This window comes from Salmo trutta, chromosome 2, assembly GCF_901001165.1.
Source record: "Salmo trutta chromosome 2, fSalTru1.1, whole genome shotgun sequence".
Classification (NCBI taxonomy): Eukaryota; Metazoa; Chordata; class Actinopteri; order Salmoniformes; family Salmonidae; genus Salmo; species Salmo trutta.
In genome coordinates, this window is record NC_042958.1 from 42,343,647 (window position 1) to 42,359,541 (window position 15,895).

General features: G+C 44.3%; 1 protein-coding gene across 1 annotated transcript in view; it reads right to left on the reverse strand.

Moving 5' to 3' along the window:
* jag1b (jagged canonical Notch ligand 1b) overlaps positions 1-14,569 on the reverse strand; it is a 65,135-nt gene extending 50,566 nt beyond the window's left edge. Inside the window, exons 1-2 of the mRNA XM_029702274.1 lie at positions 14,111-14,569; positions 13,357-13,662 (exon numbers count right to left, since the gene is read on the reverse strand). Coding sequence (XP_029558134.1) covers positions 13,357-13,662; positions 14,111-14,188 — 384 coding nt within the window. The 5' untranslated portion in view covers positions 14,189-14,569. The remainder of the gene's footprint in view (positions 1-13,356; positions 13,663-14,110) is intronic.
* Between the last annotated feature and the right edge of the window lie 1,326 nt (positions 14,570-15,895).

Genomic DNA, 15,895 nt, shown 5'->3' on the forward strand with positions numbered 1-15,895 from the left:
ACTCCCCCTACTGTATTACCTCACACTGCACCTGTATTACCTCACACTGAGCAGCACTCCCCCTACTGTATTACCTCACGCCGAGCAGCACTCCCCCTACTGTATTACCTCACGCCGAGCAGCACTCCCCCTACTGTATTACCTCACGCCAAGCAGCACTCCCCCTACTGTATTACCTCACGCTGAGTCATCTTGCCAGCCAGCTAGTTAAAACAGGCAAACATTTTTCATGGGTAGCTAGCTACCAATGCTTTGTGGCTATATGTGATAGTCAAGCAGTTACCCTTTCTTCCTGTTGGGTACGTGAACAGGAAGACCTTTCTCTGAAAACAGCCTAGCCTGCCCTCCCCCTCCCAATAATGCAGAAAGAAAAAAAAGAGAAATAATAGAAAAGTAGTAACACCAGGAATAAATACGATAACTTGGCTATATACACGGGTTACCAGTTCAGAGTCCATTTGCAGTGGTACGAGGTAATTGAGGTAAGGATAAAGTCACTAGGCAACAGGATAAATAATAAAAAAACAGTAACAGCAGCATATGTCAAAAGAGTCAAAAGAGTTAGTGTAAAAAAAAAAATATATTTTTAAAGTCACTGCAGATAGTTAAATAGTTTACCAAATAGCTACCTTGTCGGGGGGCTAGGGTCAGTCTGTTACATCTGGAGTATTTCTCTTGTCTTATCCGGTGTCCTGTGTGAATTTAAATATGCTCCCTCTAATTCTCTCTTTCTTTCTCTCTGAGGACCTGAGCCCTAGGACCATGCCTCAGGACTACCTGGCATGATGACTCCTTGCTGTCCCCAGTCCACCTGGCTGTGCTGCTGCTCCAGTTTCAACTGTTCTGCCTGCGGCTATGGAACCCTGACCTGTTCACCGGACGTGCTTGTTGCACCCTCGACAACTACTATGATTATTATTATTTGACCATGCTGGTCATTTATGAACATTTTAACATCTTGACCATGTTCTGTTATAATATCCACCCGGCACAGCCAGAAGAGGGATGGCCACCCCTCATAGCCTGGTTCCTCTCTAGGTTTCTTCCTAGGTTTTTGGCCTTTCTAGGGAGTTTTTCCTAGGGAGTTTTTCCTAGCCACCGTGCTTCTTTCACATGCATTGCTTGCTGTTTGGGGTTTTAGGCTGGGTTTCTGTACAGCACTTTGAGATATCAGCTGATGTACGAAGGGCTTTATATATACACATTTGATTTGATTTGATTTACCTGGACTAACTATTTAGCAGAGTTATGGCTTGGGGGTAGAAGCTGTTTCGGGTCCTGGAACTTGAAGCAAAAAATAAAAATAAAAATGCAATTATAAATGCAATCACGTTTTAAAAACAGTTCTGATAACCACAATTAAAAAAATGTTAATATTTTATTTCTCAACAAGGGATTTTTCTGCCATTGTAATCCTTGAGCGGGCCTTGTAAAAGTTTTCGGGTCCCCTTAATCCAAACGGTGAATAGAAATAAATGTAAATATATATCCCGAGCTGACAAGGTAAAAATCTGTCGTTCTGCCCGAGAGGCAGTTAACCCACTGTTCCTAGGCCGTCATTGTAAATAAGAATTTGTTCTTAACTGACTTACCTAGTTAAATAAAGGTAAAAAAATGTATTTTTAATATATTATCAGAAGTTAACATACACTAAGTTGACTGCCTTTAAACAGCTTGGAAAATTCCAGAAAATGATATAATGGCTTTAGAAGCTTCTGATAGGCAAACTGACAAAATTTGATTCAATTGGAGGTGTACCTGTGGATGTATTTCAAGGCCTACCTTCAAACTCAGTGCCTCTTTGCTTGACATCATGGGAAAATCAAAAGAAATCAGCCAAAACCTCAGAAAAAACATTGTAGACCTCCACAAGTCTCGTTCATCCTTGGGAGCAATTTCCAAACGCCTGAAGGTACCACGTTCATCTGTACAAACAATAGTACGCAAGTATAAACACCATGGGACCACGCAGCCGTCGTACCGCTCAGGAAGGAGACGAGTTCTGTCTCCTAGAGATGAACGTATTTGGTGCCAAAAGTGCAGATCAATCCCAGAACAACAGCAAAGGACCCTGTAAAGATGCTGAGGAAACAGGTACAAAAATATCGATATCCACAGTAAAACAAGTCCTATATCAACATAACCTGAAAGGCCGCTCAGCAAGGAAGAAGCCACTGCTCCAAAACGGCCATAAAAAAAGCCAGACTACGATTTGCAACTGCACATGGGGACAAAGATAGTACTTTTTGGTATGTCCTCTGGTCTGATGAAAAAAATATATAACTTTTGGCCATAATGACCATCGTTATGTTTGGAGGAAAAAAGGGGATGCTTGCAAGCTGAAGAACACCATCCCAACCGTGAAGCACGGGGGTGGCAGCGTCATGTTGTGGGGGTGCTTTGCTGCAGGAGGGACTGGTGCACTTCAAAATAGATGGCATCATGAGGGAGGAAAATTATGTGGATATATTGAAGCAACATCAGTCAGGAAGTTAAAGCTTGGTCACAAGTGGGTCTTCTAAATGGACAATGACCCCAAGCATACCTCCAAAGTTGTGGCAAAATGGCTTAAGGACAACAATGTCAAGGTATTGGAGTGGCCATCACAAAGCCCTGACCTCAATCCTATAGAAAATTTGTGGGCAGAACTGAAAAAGCGTGTGCGAGCAAGGAGGCCTACAAACCTGACTTAGTTACATCAGCTCTGTCAGGAGGAATGGGCCAAAATTCACCCAACTTATTGTGGGAAGCTTGTGGAAGGCCACCTGACACGTTTGACCCAAGTTAAACAATTTAAAGGCAATGCTACTAAATACCAATTGAGTGTATGTAAACTTCTGACCCACTGGGAATGTGATGAAAGAAATAAAAGCTGAAATAAATCAATAATTCTCTCTACTATTATTCTGACATTTCACATTCCTAAAATGAAGTGATGATCCTAACTGACCTAAGACAGGGTATTTTACTAGGATTAAATGTCAGGAATTGTTAAAAACTGAGTTTAAATGTATTTGGCTAAGGTGTATGTAAACTTCCGACTTCAGCTGTATGTGTATGTGTATAACACACAGAGCATTTGGAAAGAATTCAGACCACTTCCCTTTTTCCACGTTTTGTTACATTACAGCCTTATTCTAAAACGTATTAAATAAAAAATGTTCCTCATCAATCTACACACAAAACCCCACGAGGCAAAAGCGAAAACAGGTTTAGAAATGTTTGCTAATTCATAAAGAAATAAACAGAAATACCTTATTTACTTAAGTATTCAGACCTTTTGCAATGAGACTCGAAATTGAGCTCAGGGGCATCCTGTTCCCATTGATCATCTTTGAGATGTTTCTACAACTTGGAGTCCACCTGTGGTAAATTAAATTGATTGGACAGGATTTGGAAAGGCACACACCTGTCTATATAAAAGATCCCCCAGTAGACAGTGCATATCAGAGCAAAAATCAAGCCACGAGGTTGAAGGAATTGTTGGTAGAGCTCCGAGACAGGATCGTGTACCAAAACATTTCTGCAGCATTGAAGGTCCCCAAGAACACAGCGGCCTCCATCATTCTTAAAAAATAGAAGAAGTTTGGAACCACCAAGACTCTTCCTAAAGCTGGCTGCCTGGCCAAACTGAGCAATCGGGGGAGAAGGGATTTGGTCAGGGAACTCAAGGGTTCCTCTGTGGAGATAGAAAAACCTTCCCAAAAGGAAAACAATCTCTGCAGCACTCCACCAATCAGGCCTTTATGGTAGTGGCTTGACGGAAGCCACTCCTCAGTAAAAGGCACATGACAGCCCACTTGGAGTTTACCAAAAGGCACCTAAAGGACTCTCAGACCATGAGAAACAAGATTCTCTGGCCTGATGAAACCAAGATTGAACTCTTTGGCCTGAATGCCAAACGTCACGTCTGGAGGAAACCTGGCGCCATCTCTACGGTGAAGCATGGTGGTGGCAGCATCATGCTTCGGGGACCTTTTTCAGCAGCAGGGACTAGGAGACTAGTCAGGCTCGAGGGAAAGAAGCACGGAGCAAAGTACACGGAGATCATTGACAAAGTCCTGAGCACTCTGGAGCAGGTTCTCAGACTGGGGTGAAGGTTCACCTTCCAACAGGACAACGAGCCTAAGTACACAGCCAAGACAACACAGGAGTGGCTTCGGGACAAGTCTCTGAATGTCCTTGAGTGGCCCAGACAGCGCCCAGACTTGAACCCGATCGAACATCTCTAGAGAGACCAGAAAATAGCTTTGCAGCAATGCTTCCCATTCAACCTGACAGATCTTTAAAGGATCGGCAGAGAAGAATGGGAGAAACTCCCCAAATGCAGGTGTGCCAAGCTTGTAGCGTCATACCCAAGAAGACTCAAGGCTGTTATCGCTGCCAAAGGTGCTTCAACAAAGTACTGAGTAAAGGGTTTTAATACTTATTTTAATGTAATATTTCATTTAAAAAAATGTTTTCTAAAATTTGCAAAACTTTCTAAAATCCTGTTTTTGCTTTGTCATGGTGTATTGTGTGTAGATTGAGGGGGGACGACGATTTAATCCATTTTAGAATAAAGCTGTAACGTAACAAAATGTGGAAAAAAGTCAAGGGATCGATCTGAATACTTTCAGAATGCACTGTAGAGAGAGGAGCGAGGACGAGCATCCCCTCGTTAAAGGACTAGGAAGAGAGGGAGATGAAACCATAAAGAACCTGGTTCTCTGTTTCACTGGAGTAATTAACTGGCACAGCCAGGGTCACTGAGACCTCCCGTAGCAGCCAGGGTCACTGAGCCTCCCGTAGCAGCCAGGGTCACTGAGCCTCCCGTAGCAGCCAGGGTCACTGAGCCTCCCGTAGCAGCCAGGGTCACTGAGCCTCCCGTAGCAGCCAGGGTCACTGAGCCTCCCGTAGCAGCCAGGACCAGGGTCACTGAACCTCCCGTAGCAGCCAGGACCAGGGTCACTGAGCCTCCCGTAGCAGCCAGGACCAGGGTCACTGAGCCTCCCGTAGCAGCCAGGGTCACTGAGCCTCCCGTAGCAGCCAGGGTCACTGAGCCTCCCGTAGCAGCCAGGGTCACTGAGCCTCCCGTAGCAGCCAGGGTCACTGAGCCTCCTGTAGCAGCCAGGGTCACTGAGTCTCCTGTAGCAGCCAGGGTCACTGAGCCTCCTGTAGCAGCCAGGGTCACTGAGCCTCTTGTAGCAGCCAGGGTCACTGAGCCTCCTGTAGCAGCCAGGACCATAAGCTAGGTTGGACAGAGACAAGGTCTAGGTGGACGGGACAGAGCCATATGTCTCTCTCCCTCTCTGTGGAAAAATATCATTAATACATTTCATTAGGGAGGAATAGCTTGCTTGTGTGAAAGTTTACGAACCTATTTATTTGGCTAGAGAAACTTTAAAAATTGTTTCAGATCAATGAAGAAGCCCATTGAGCAGGTTGTCCGTCTGAACTGGCTGTCGTGTTGACCCGTCTACCTGTTCCACTGATCTAGGCCTATCAGCGCAGCACATGTGGATGGCTAGCCAGGGTCTCATTAAGTGCAGCACATGTGGATGGCTAGACAGGGTCTCATTAGGTGCAGCATATGTGGATGGCTAGCCAGGGTTTCATTAAGAGCAGCACATGTGGATGGCTAGCCAGGGTCTCATTAGGTGCAGCACATGTGGATGGCTAGCCAGGGTCTCATTAAGAGCAGCACATGTGGATGGCTAGCCAGGGTCTCATTAGGTGCAGCACATGTGGATGGCTAGCCAGGGTCTCATTAAGTACAGCACATGTGGATGGCTAGCCAGGGTCTCATTAGGTGCAGCACATGTGGATGGCTAGCCAGGGTCTCATTAGGTGCAGCACATGTGGATGGCTAGCCAGGGTCTCATTAGGTGCAGCACATGTGGATGGCTAGACAGGGTCTCATTAAGTGCAGCACATGTGGATGGCTAGCCAGGGTCTCATTAGGTGCAGCACATGTGGATGGCTAGCCAGGGTCTCATTAGGTGCAGCACATGTGGATGGCTAGCCAGGGTCTCATTAGGTGCAGCAGTTGAGTGTGGGTGGCAGAGTTAAAGATTTGAAAAGCCTGAGCTCCAACCGAGCGTGGCGGAATTAGAAGGACACACACACACACACAAAGCCCAAGGCCCAGCCAACAGTGAGGAACAGGAGGCCAGGCAGAACGTCACAGTTCTCCACAGGTAATGCAGAGTGAAGACCTGGGTTCAACAATAAAAAAACTATTGTTGCACTCTTCCATTTGCACTTCTATTCTGTTGGTTCCACTGTGCCAACCAAATCACAATTAAGCCCAACTAAAATAATTGAACCCAGGTTTGGCTCTCCCTTCAGTAGAACCCAATCACTCTGCTTTGTCCACCAGAACCAATCCATTTCTGGAGAGGAACAAAAGAGTTGAAATGATAACTAACCCTGGTGATTGTTGCTGCTTACTAGAAATACACACGTAGTTGAGATGAGGAAGCCAGAGCTCCAAGAAAGACTGTCTCCATTCTATTATACCGACCTCTAGGCCTAACCAAATGAGGCAAAACCCTCCTCTGTTGTACTGTACAATGGCAACTAGGACCCACACACATCAGGACAGAAATGAAACCCTGTCTGACCCCATTGTTGACATTTCAGCTGTCATTGGAGCAGTGCTGAGATAAGTCCACCCATGTACATAAAAATGGTGACCTTTTTTGTTAATTTTCCCATGTCCAGTTCATTCATACTTTTCATTTATTTATTATAATTAGAAAATGGTTTGTAACCAAAGCCAGGCACAGGCCTAGTTAGAACATCTGGCTACAGAAAATGAACTGTCAGGCTGCCAACATCTACAAACACGAGGACTGGACAATAAATACTAAGTAAATTAACATCTAAATTACGAAGGAGAACATTTAGAAAATTGTACTGTCTTGGGAGAAATCCATTTGATTTAAATCCCTTTTTGACAGCACCCTCTATTGATTTGAAACCTTCCATACATATTCGCCTCATGTAGAAGTGGTCAGGAAGTGATTTTAGGTCGAAAGTGACTCATTATATACTGGAAAAGATAAAACGATTGAGAGTGATAGAATTTAAAAAGCTTACAAACAAACAAACAGGGTTGTCAAATTATTTTATAATTTCTGGTGGAAAAGCGGTCAGAAGTCCACCATCGGGTGGTCCTTAAAACACAACCCGCCAAACGAGTCGGCAGAGGAACTGTGTGTTGTCCTTAACAGGATATGCACATGCTAATAGCCTAATGGCCTGTCTGTTTATACAACCCATGAAGCCGCACGTTGTGGGGAGGGATAATGTAGTGGGCTGGGGAGGGATAATATAGTGGGCTGGGGAGGGATAATGTAGTGGGCTGGGGAGGGATAATGTAGTGGGCTGGGGAGGGATAATGTAGTGGGCTGGGGAGGGATAATGTAGTGGGCTGGGGAGGGATAATGTAGTGGGCTGGGGAGGGATAATGTAGTGGGCTGGGGAGGGATAATGTAGTGGGCTGGGGAGGGATAATGTAGTGGGCTGGGGAAGCATGTGCAGCACATGGGGATGTGTGAAACGTACTCTTCAACCTGAAGTCGCCACTTGCGCGGCCCAAATTGTTAACTTTCAATGGTGCCGACTGGTAAGATGCTTTTGGAGGGCTGTCATGTGTGCTAGCGCCTTGGTGTGAGCCGAATCAGGAGGAAATGGTAGTTGCTAGGCAAGCAGCGTGACGTACGTTACACATAGAAACCACGGAAACCAAGCTGCTCTGTCCTCTAGCTGTCCTTTTATCCTCTCTGGATCCACCGCCTCATTAACGCTATGGGAGCCCCTCATTAACGCTATGGGAGCCCCCTCATGTCAACACTGTGGGAGCCCCTCATTAACGCTGTGGGAGCCCCCTCATTAACGCTGTGGGAGCCCCCTCATTAACGCTGTGGGAGCCCCCTCATTAACGCTGTGGGAGCCCCTCATGTCCACGCTGTGGGAGCCCCCTCATGTCCACGCTGTGGGAGCCCCCTCATGTCCACGCTGTGGGAGCCCCCTCATGTCCACGCTGTGGGAGCCCCCTCATGTCCACGCTGTGGGAGCCCCCTCATGTCCACGCTGTCCTATTTCACAACATGGCATTTTATTACTCTTCTGTGGTGAGATCAAAGAGTCCCGTAGTCTGAAAAGTGCTCCACCTCGAAATATCCATCCCCATGTCAGAAAGGCTTTGTTATAATAGTTTAAATAAATATTTATTACGTAGCCTGCTTTAGAACAGAAAACTTCAGTTGAAGCGAGCGAGACAGTAACCTAGACCGTTGAAGCGAGACAGACAGTAACCTAGACCGTTGAAGCGAGACAGACAGTAACCTAGACCGTTGAAGCGAGACAGACAGTAACCTAGACTGTTGAAGCGAGACAGACAGTAACCTAGACCGTTGAAGCGAGACAGACAGTAACCTAGACCGTTGAAGCGAGACAGACAGTAACCTAGACCGTTGAAGCGAGACAGACAGTAACCTAGACCGTTGAAGCGAGACAGACAGTAACCTAGACCGTTGAAGCGAGACAGACAGTAACCTAGACCGTTGAAGCGAGACAGACAGTAACCTAGACCGTTGAAGCGAGACAGACAGTAACCTAGACCGTTGAAGCGAGACAGACAGTAACCTAGACCGTTGAAGCGAGACAGACAGTAACCTAGACCGTTGAAGCGAGACAGACAGTAAGCTAGACCGTTGAAGCGAGACAGACAGTAAGCTAGACTGTTGAAGCGAGACAGACAGTAAGCTAGACTGTTGAAGCGAGACAGACAGTAAGCTAGACTGTTTGAAGCGAGACAGACGTACGACAGTAAGCTAGACTGTTGAAGCGAGACAGACAGTAAGCTAGACTGTTGAAGCGAGACAGACAGTAAGCTAGACTGTTGAAGCGAGACAGACAGTAAGCTAGACTGTTGAAGCGAGACAGACAGTAAGCTAGACTGTTGAAGCGAGACAGACAGTAAGCTAGACTGTTGAAGCGAGACAGACAGTAACCTAGACTGTTGAAGCGAGACAGACAGTAACCTAGACTGTTGAAGCGAGACAGACAGTAACCTAGATTGTTGAAGCGAGACAGACAGTAAGCTAGACTGTTGAAGCGAGACAGACAGTAACCTAGACTGTTGAAGCGAGACAGACAGTAAGCTAGACTGTTGAAGCGAGACAGACAGTAAGCTAGACTGTTGAAGCGAGACAGACAGTAAGCTAGACTGTTGAAGCGAGACAGACAGTAAGCTAGACTGTTGAAGCGAGACAGACAGTAAGCTAGACTGTTGAAGCGAGACAGACAGTAACCTAGACTGTTGAAGCGAGACAGACAGTAACCTAGATTGTTGAAGCGAGACAGACAGTAACCTAGACTGTTGAAGCGAGACAGACAGTAACCTAGACTGTTGAAGCGAGACAGACAGTAAGCTAGACTGTTGAAGCGAGACAGTAACCTAGACTTTTGAAGGGAGACAGTAACCTAGACTGTTGAAGGGAGACAGTAACCTAGACTGTTGAAGGGAGACAGTAACCTAGACTGTTGAAGCGAGACAGTAACCTAGACTGTTGAAGTTGAACTGAAAGAACACTAAGGGTTGGAGCCACATCTGCCGAGGTGTTATCTGATACATATGAATGATTAAAATGTTTTTGGTCACGCGGTTTTGTGTTTGCTACGTCCACAATAAACCACATTTCCGATCATAATAAACTAGACACATTTCATAATGGAGTAGAGTTGTGCCATAAAAAAATATATATAATTCAATTATGCAAATGTCACACCTGTGGCCGGTCAATTATTTTAATGAGAAATCCTTGGATGTGTCCACAACTCAAAAAGGTAGTTCAAACATTAATGTTGACAATATGCAACATTCATTCACTATTTATTATGTGTTCTAGACAAGTGATTGACGGGCGGTAAAATTGTAAAGAATACAACAGTGCTAAGGTTATGCCGCCTACCACATGGTGACCTAGCCCATTCACAGACTACCTTCAGAGCCTATTGACCACCTAGCCCATTCACAGACTACCTTCAGAGCCTATTGACCACCTAGCCCATTCACAGACTACCTTCAGAGCCTATTGACCACCTAGCCCATTCACAGACTACCTTCAGAGCCTATTGACCACCTAGCCCATTCACAGACTACCTTCAGAGCCTATTGACCACCTAGCCCATTCACAGACTACCTTCAGAGCCTATTGACCACCTAGCCCATTCACAGACTACCTTCAGAGCCTATTGACCACCTAGCCCATTCACAGACTACCTTCAGAGCCTATTGACCACCTAGCCCATTCACAGACTACCTTCAGAGCCTATTGACCACCTAGCCCATTCACAGACTACCTTCAGAGCCTATTGACCACCTAGCCCATTCACAGACTACCTTCAGAGCCTATTGACCACCTAGCCCATTCACAGACTACCTTCAGAGCCTATTGACCACCTAGCCCATTCACAGACTACCTTCAGAGCCTATTGACCACCTAGCCCATTCACAGACTACCTTCAGAGCCTATTGACCACCTAGCCCATTCACAGACTACCTTCAGAGCCTATTGACCACCTAGCCCATTCACAGACTACCTTCAGAGCCTATTGACCACCTAGCCCATTCACAGACTACCTTCAGAGCCTATTGACCACCTAGCCCATTCACAGACTACCTTCAGAGCCTATTGACCACCTAGCCCATTCACAGACTACCTTCAGAGCCTATTGACCACCTAGCCCATTCACAGACTACCTTCAGAGCCTATTGACCACCTAGCCCATTCACAGACTACCTTCAGAGCCTATTGACCACCTAGCCCATTCACAGACTACCTTCAGAGCCTACTGACCACCTAGCCCATTCACAGACTACCTTCAGAGCCTATTGACCACCTAGCCCATTCACAGACTACATTCAGAGCCTATTGACCACCTAGCCCATTCACAGACTACCTTCAGAGCCTACTGACCACCTAGCCCATTCACAGACTACCTTCAGAGCCTACTGACCACCTAGCCCATTCACAGACTACCTTCAGAGCCTATTGACCACCTAGCCCATTCACAGACTACCTTCAGAGCCTATTGACCACCTAGCCCATTCACAGACTACCTTCAGAGCCTACTGACCACCTAGCCCATTCACAGACTACCTTCAGAGCCTACTGACCACCTAGCCCATTCAAGGGCTAAATACTGCTTGCTCTAAACGTTAAAACGCATTGCTTGCGATACGGTTTTAGAAACATAAGTAAAATTATCTTTCATATCACGAGAAATATATATATATATATTTAAAAAAGGGTTACATTACTACACACCTTTATAGGGTTATTGAGGTTCCCACAGCCATATCTCCATGTTACAGCGTTTGTTAACGGAAGACAGAGGTAAGAAAGTTGGGTCTCCGATAGAGAAATGATGGATGGGAAGTTCGGCTCTTTTTACTGACCCTGTTGTTTTCAACTAGTTAAGAATACATCTTTTGATTCATTTGAGTCAGTAAGGCCCAGAGTATACAGGACCCCTACCAGTGTTGTAGTGGTCCGGTCTCGGTGTTGCATACATGTTTACTCGGTCTTGATTCGGTCTCGGACAGTGAGGACTCCTCATTTCTTCCCCAGACCAGCGGAGTAAAAACATATCATTTATCAGCTCCCATAAAACCACTTCACCCAGGCCAAATAACTCACACTCCTTTCATGACACAGTAATATCTTATGTTATGGCCTATTGAAACCGAGGCTTCCTACTTTAGAGGAGAGTGAGGGGAATTGTTTGAAAGTTGTGCTCACTAGGCTATTAGTAAGACGAGACCAGGGGAAGTTGGAACATATATAGTCTTTTTATATATAAAACACGTTTGGGTTTGTGACTCTCTATTTGCCCTGAATTTCTTCATCATTCTGAATGTCTAAACGATTTCATGTTTCATTCTGAAATATTAACATAGAATTACTGGACATTATGAAGTCTTATTATCGTGACGATTTGACAATTACAATCATGGTGTTGAATTTGACTCGTATGTTTGTTGTGGTATAAGTCTTAGGAGTGTTCATCTCCCTCCCGGTCTGGAACACAACACTGTCCTCTACCGGAGAACATTCAACTGAAAACGACAGTCCTACTTCCACCAGCCTCTCGTTCACCATCACTGGATCATTTCATCTGTCATTTCTAACAGACTTGGGGGGAAAAGCATGCTTTAAAAACAATGCACATTTGTTGATTGTTAGTCATACAAATAATATTACTTCTTGGTACATTTGAAACGAGGTGTAGTCGGGCCGCAACCGGACTAGATTGTTAACGATTCTTAGCGGAATGAATTGTTTGACTGCCGTGACCGCTACACAATATCGTTCACAAACTACAGCACCCCAAACGATTCGTTCTCGTTCGTTGAGCAGTTAAAAAAAATATATATATATCCATTACAACATCAACAATTCATTAATTGCATTCATTATTGATTCTCCAGTATGTTATAAACATGTATTTGTTCTTCTCTACGCGTCCTGCACCGGGATCCGTGTTGCCTGCGCGCATGTATGACTGACAGTTATCGGTGGGAGAGCCCGAGTCACCGGAGGAGCGCAGTATTCATCCTCATTCACTGCGGCCAGCAGGTCAAACTAACGACTACAACGGACGAGTCATTTAGAAAAACAAAGCATGACTCTTGAATCAGTAAAAATAAAAATAGAAAATCGTTCAGAAAGAATAAATCGTTGGCGAGCTGCAGGTGCTGGGTTTAGACAGAAAGAGTTGCGTAAACGCAGGCACTGTTTAGATGTAGGTGAAGGAACCCTGTAATAATTGAAGATAATATTATATAAAAGAGGTGCTGGAAGTCAAGCAGTAGAACATGTGAGGTTTTCGGTACTCAGGTCAAGTGAGCTCCTGTCCAAGTCAAGCACTGCACATCACAAAACCAACGTCGCTGAAAAACACCGTCGGCTGCAACGGTGTTTAAAAAAACGGTAAAACAGTGTACAGAAAGTGTATATTTAGCCTTTGTCATTATTTTGATGTGATATGAAAGTTCAGCGAGTTATGTTTCTAGAACCGGACTGTAATTGAGAATCGATGAACGTTTAGATGGAGTATTTGTCTGTTGATGCTGCCATCGCCTCTATACAGTACATGTAAGGTCATTTAACTATAATGAGTAACGTTAGGCTCCTCTATTCCATTATTAGGCTAGTGGCGACCATGCAATCCTTGTCGCTGATTTAATTTATTTCGGGGGACGAATACAATGATTATGGAAGCCTTTTCTCAGTCGTCCAGCCTAATGATGTTAACGGCACCGTGAGACGAGAGTTCTAGTATATCAAGATATCAACTTACCGGCCAGGCGAAACTGAACTGCAAAACAATCTTGGATTTTTCGTTCTTCGCCGAGTTTTTCAAAGAAAATGTATTCCCTCCAAGGACAAGGGTGAAACCGGACCCGAAGCTGCAAGGTCCCGCAGCCGAAACCCGCGACTGGTATTCCTTCAAACACACTTTAAAATACGTATCACACTCATCCATCCTGCATTTTCGATCCCCGGTGTTCCGTGAACCGTCACAACACTGCCCGTTAAGAAGCTCTCCGTTCAGGTTGTTCATCGATAAAATCTCCAACTCGAACTGTCCGGTTCCCTCAGCCACCTGTTGGTAAAGCAGAAGGAAGAAAATGGTGAAACCGCTGGACATTGAGAGAACCATCGGCTATGTAACGGCCCAGTCGCCGCCGTCTACAAAAGTTGCAAACTATGATAATAGATCAAACTAATTGAGCCATAAAAAGTTATCGAAAATAACTCAAAATCTGACATGCTAACAAATTTTGAACTGGCAAAACAAAAAAAATGGGATTGTTTCACTTGGGGAAGAGGGTTTGCAGCGGATCAATACAGCCAGTCACACAGATAAAACGCACACAACCATAGGACGTAGGGAGTCCAGCTGAATATTTCACACACTCCTAGTTAACTTGATCTTTTAACTAGCCTATATATATTTTTTTTTTTAAAAGTCGCCTACTGACGAATCAATGCATCCAGAGAAGCTGTCTGGACATATTCCACAGTGTGCATATGTAAAGTAATCCACATACCTTTGCACAAAAGCACAACAATAAGGCATGTAAGTAAAAATCAGTAACGCCAACAACTGGGTCCCTTCTCAAAATCATGTCTCTGGTGGTGTTGCCTTGCCGCTCCGGCCGCTCCGCTTGGAAACTAGACGGCGTCTGGCGGAGTCACCGTACCAATGCACTGCTCCGATTTCAACATGCACAGAGTACAGAACAAGACTTTGGTCCAACAAGCCACAGCTTTGCAACACAGAGGGAAAAAATGCTTCCTTTTGCGTCCTTCGGCTCAACTTCTTCTAGTTTGGTAGTTCGTATCGTTATATTTCCGTTTTTGTTATCCACTTTACTTCTTCGCAGCGAAAAGTGTCTAGCTACACACAAGTCATGTGGGTCGTTGCACTATCTGTCCACGACTGAACGTAATGTTTGTTAGGACTACAAAGCCAGTTCAACCAGGGAGGGGGGTAGGACTCTGACGGACGTTATATATTCATGATCACGCCTCTGTTGAGTCAAAGGCTCTCTTCCATTTCCCCTGAAAACGGGAACATCCGGTTGGCTGGGACTCGGCAGAAAGTTATAGAGAATGCCAACATGTTGTCCTAAAAAAAAAAAAAAAACGGAAATGAGTTACCTCTGGTTCGTTCAGCCATTCCTATGTGGGGCAAATGAATGGGGACATAATAGGGTTTCGGAGAAAAACACATTAAATAAAGTGTGAGGTTTAAACACAAGTTTAGGAGATCTTGTTATACATTTTGTTCTATGAGATAATATCAGTCAGTTAACATGAACTTTATGACTTTTATGAAGCCTCTATGTCATTTATCTGCTTTTGTTGTTGTTGTTGTTGTATCTCATAAATGCTTAAATATTCATAGAAAGTGACGTTAGCTGATGAACATTATCTCATAGAACAAAACGTGTAAGATCTCCTTAAGCCTGTGTTTACCGCAGACCTTGCTGTCTGTGTTTATCTAAAAACCCTACAAAAAAAACGGTATTCATTTCCCTATAGGCTTTGTCAAAACGACGCCATTATTATTTCTCTCTATAATCTACTGTACTGGTATTCAAACCTAAGGAGTTATGATTCTGCAACTTAAAAAACCACAACATTTGAGTTGAACAACTATTAGAAAAGGAAATAGAACACTTAGTCAATAAATAAAATAAAAAACATTTTTAAATCTCACTGTCAAAATCAGCCGTAAAAAGTAGGTTAAAGTATATAATATCAATATTTTCCTTCCTGCATATTTAACAAGGTATGTCAAATATGGGCTTATCAAAATAGATGATGAATTAGCCCCATGAGTGAGTCTGGGAATTCAGATTGGGCAGAAAATAAACAGAGAAATTCCTTGTTTCTGGAACCATGATTTGTTCTTTATGGTGTGGAACACTGATAATGTCTGCGTCCCTAATGGCACCCCATTCCCTACATAGTGCACTACTTTTTACCAGGTCATATAAGGAAGAGGGGGCCATTTAGGATGCAGGTAATGTCAAATCTAAATGTATTTGTCACATGCTTTGTAAACAACAGGTGCAGACTAACCGTGCAATCAATGCTTACTTATGGATCCTTTTCCAGCAATGCAGTGTTAAAGATAAAGATAGAAAATGAAATACAAACATTGAAATAGTGACACAAGGAATAAATACACAGTAAATAACCAATAACAATAACGAGTAATCATAATAACATGGCTATATACAGGAAGTACCAGGTAATAACATGGTTATATACAGGAAGTACCAGGTAATAACATGGTTATATACAAGGAGTACCAGGTAATAACA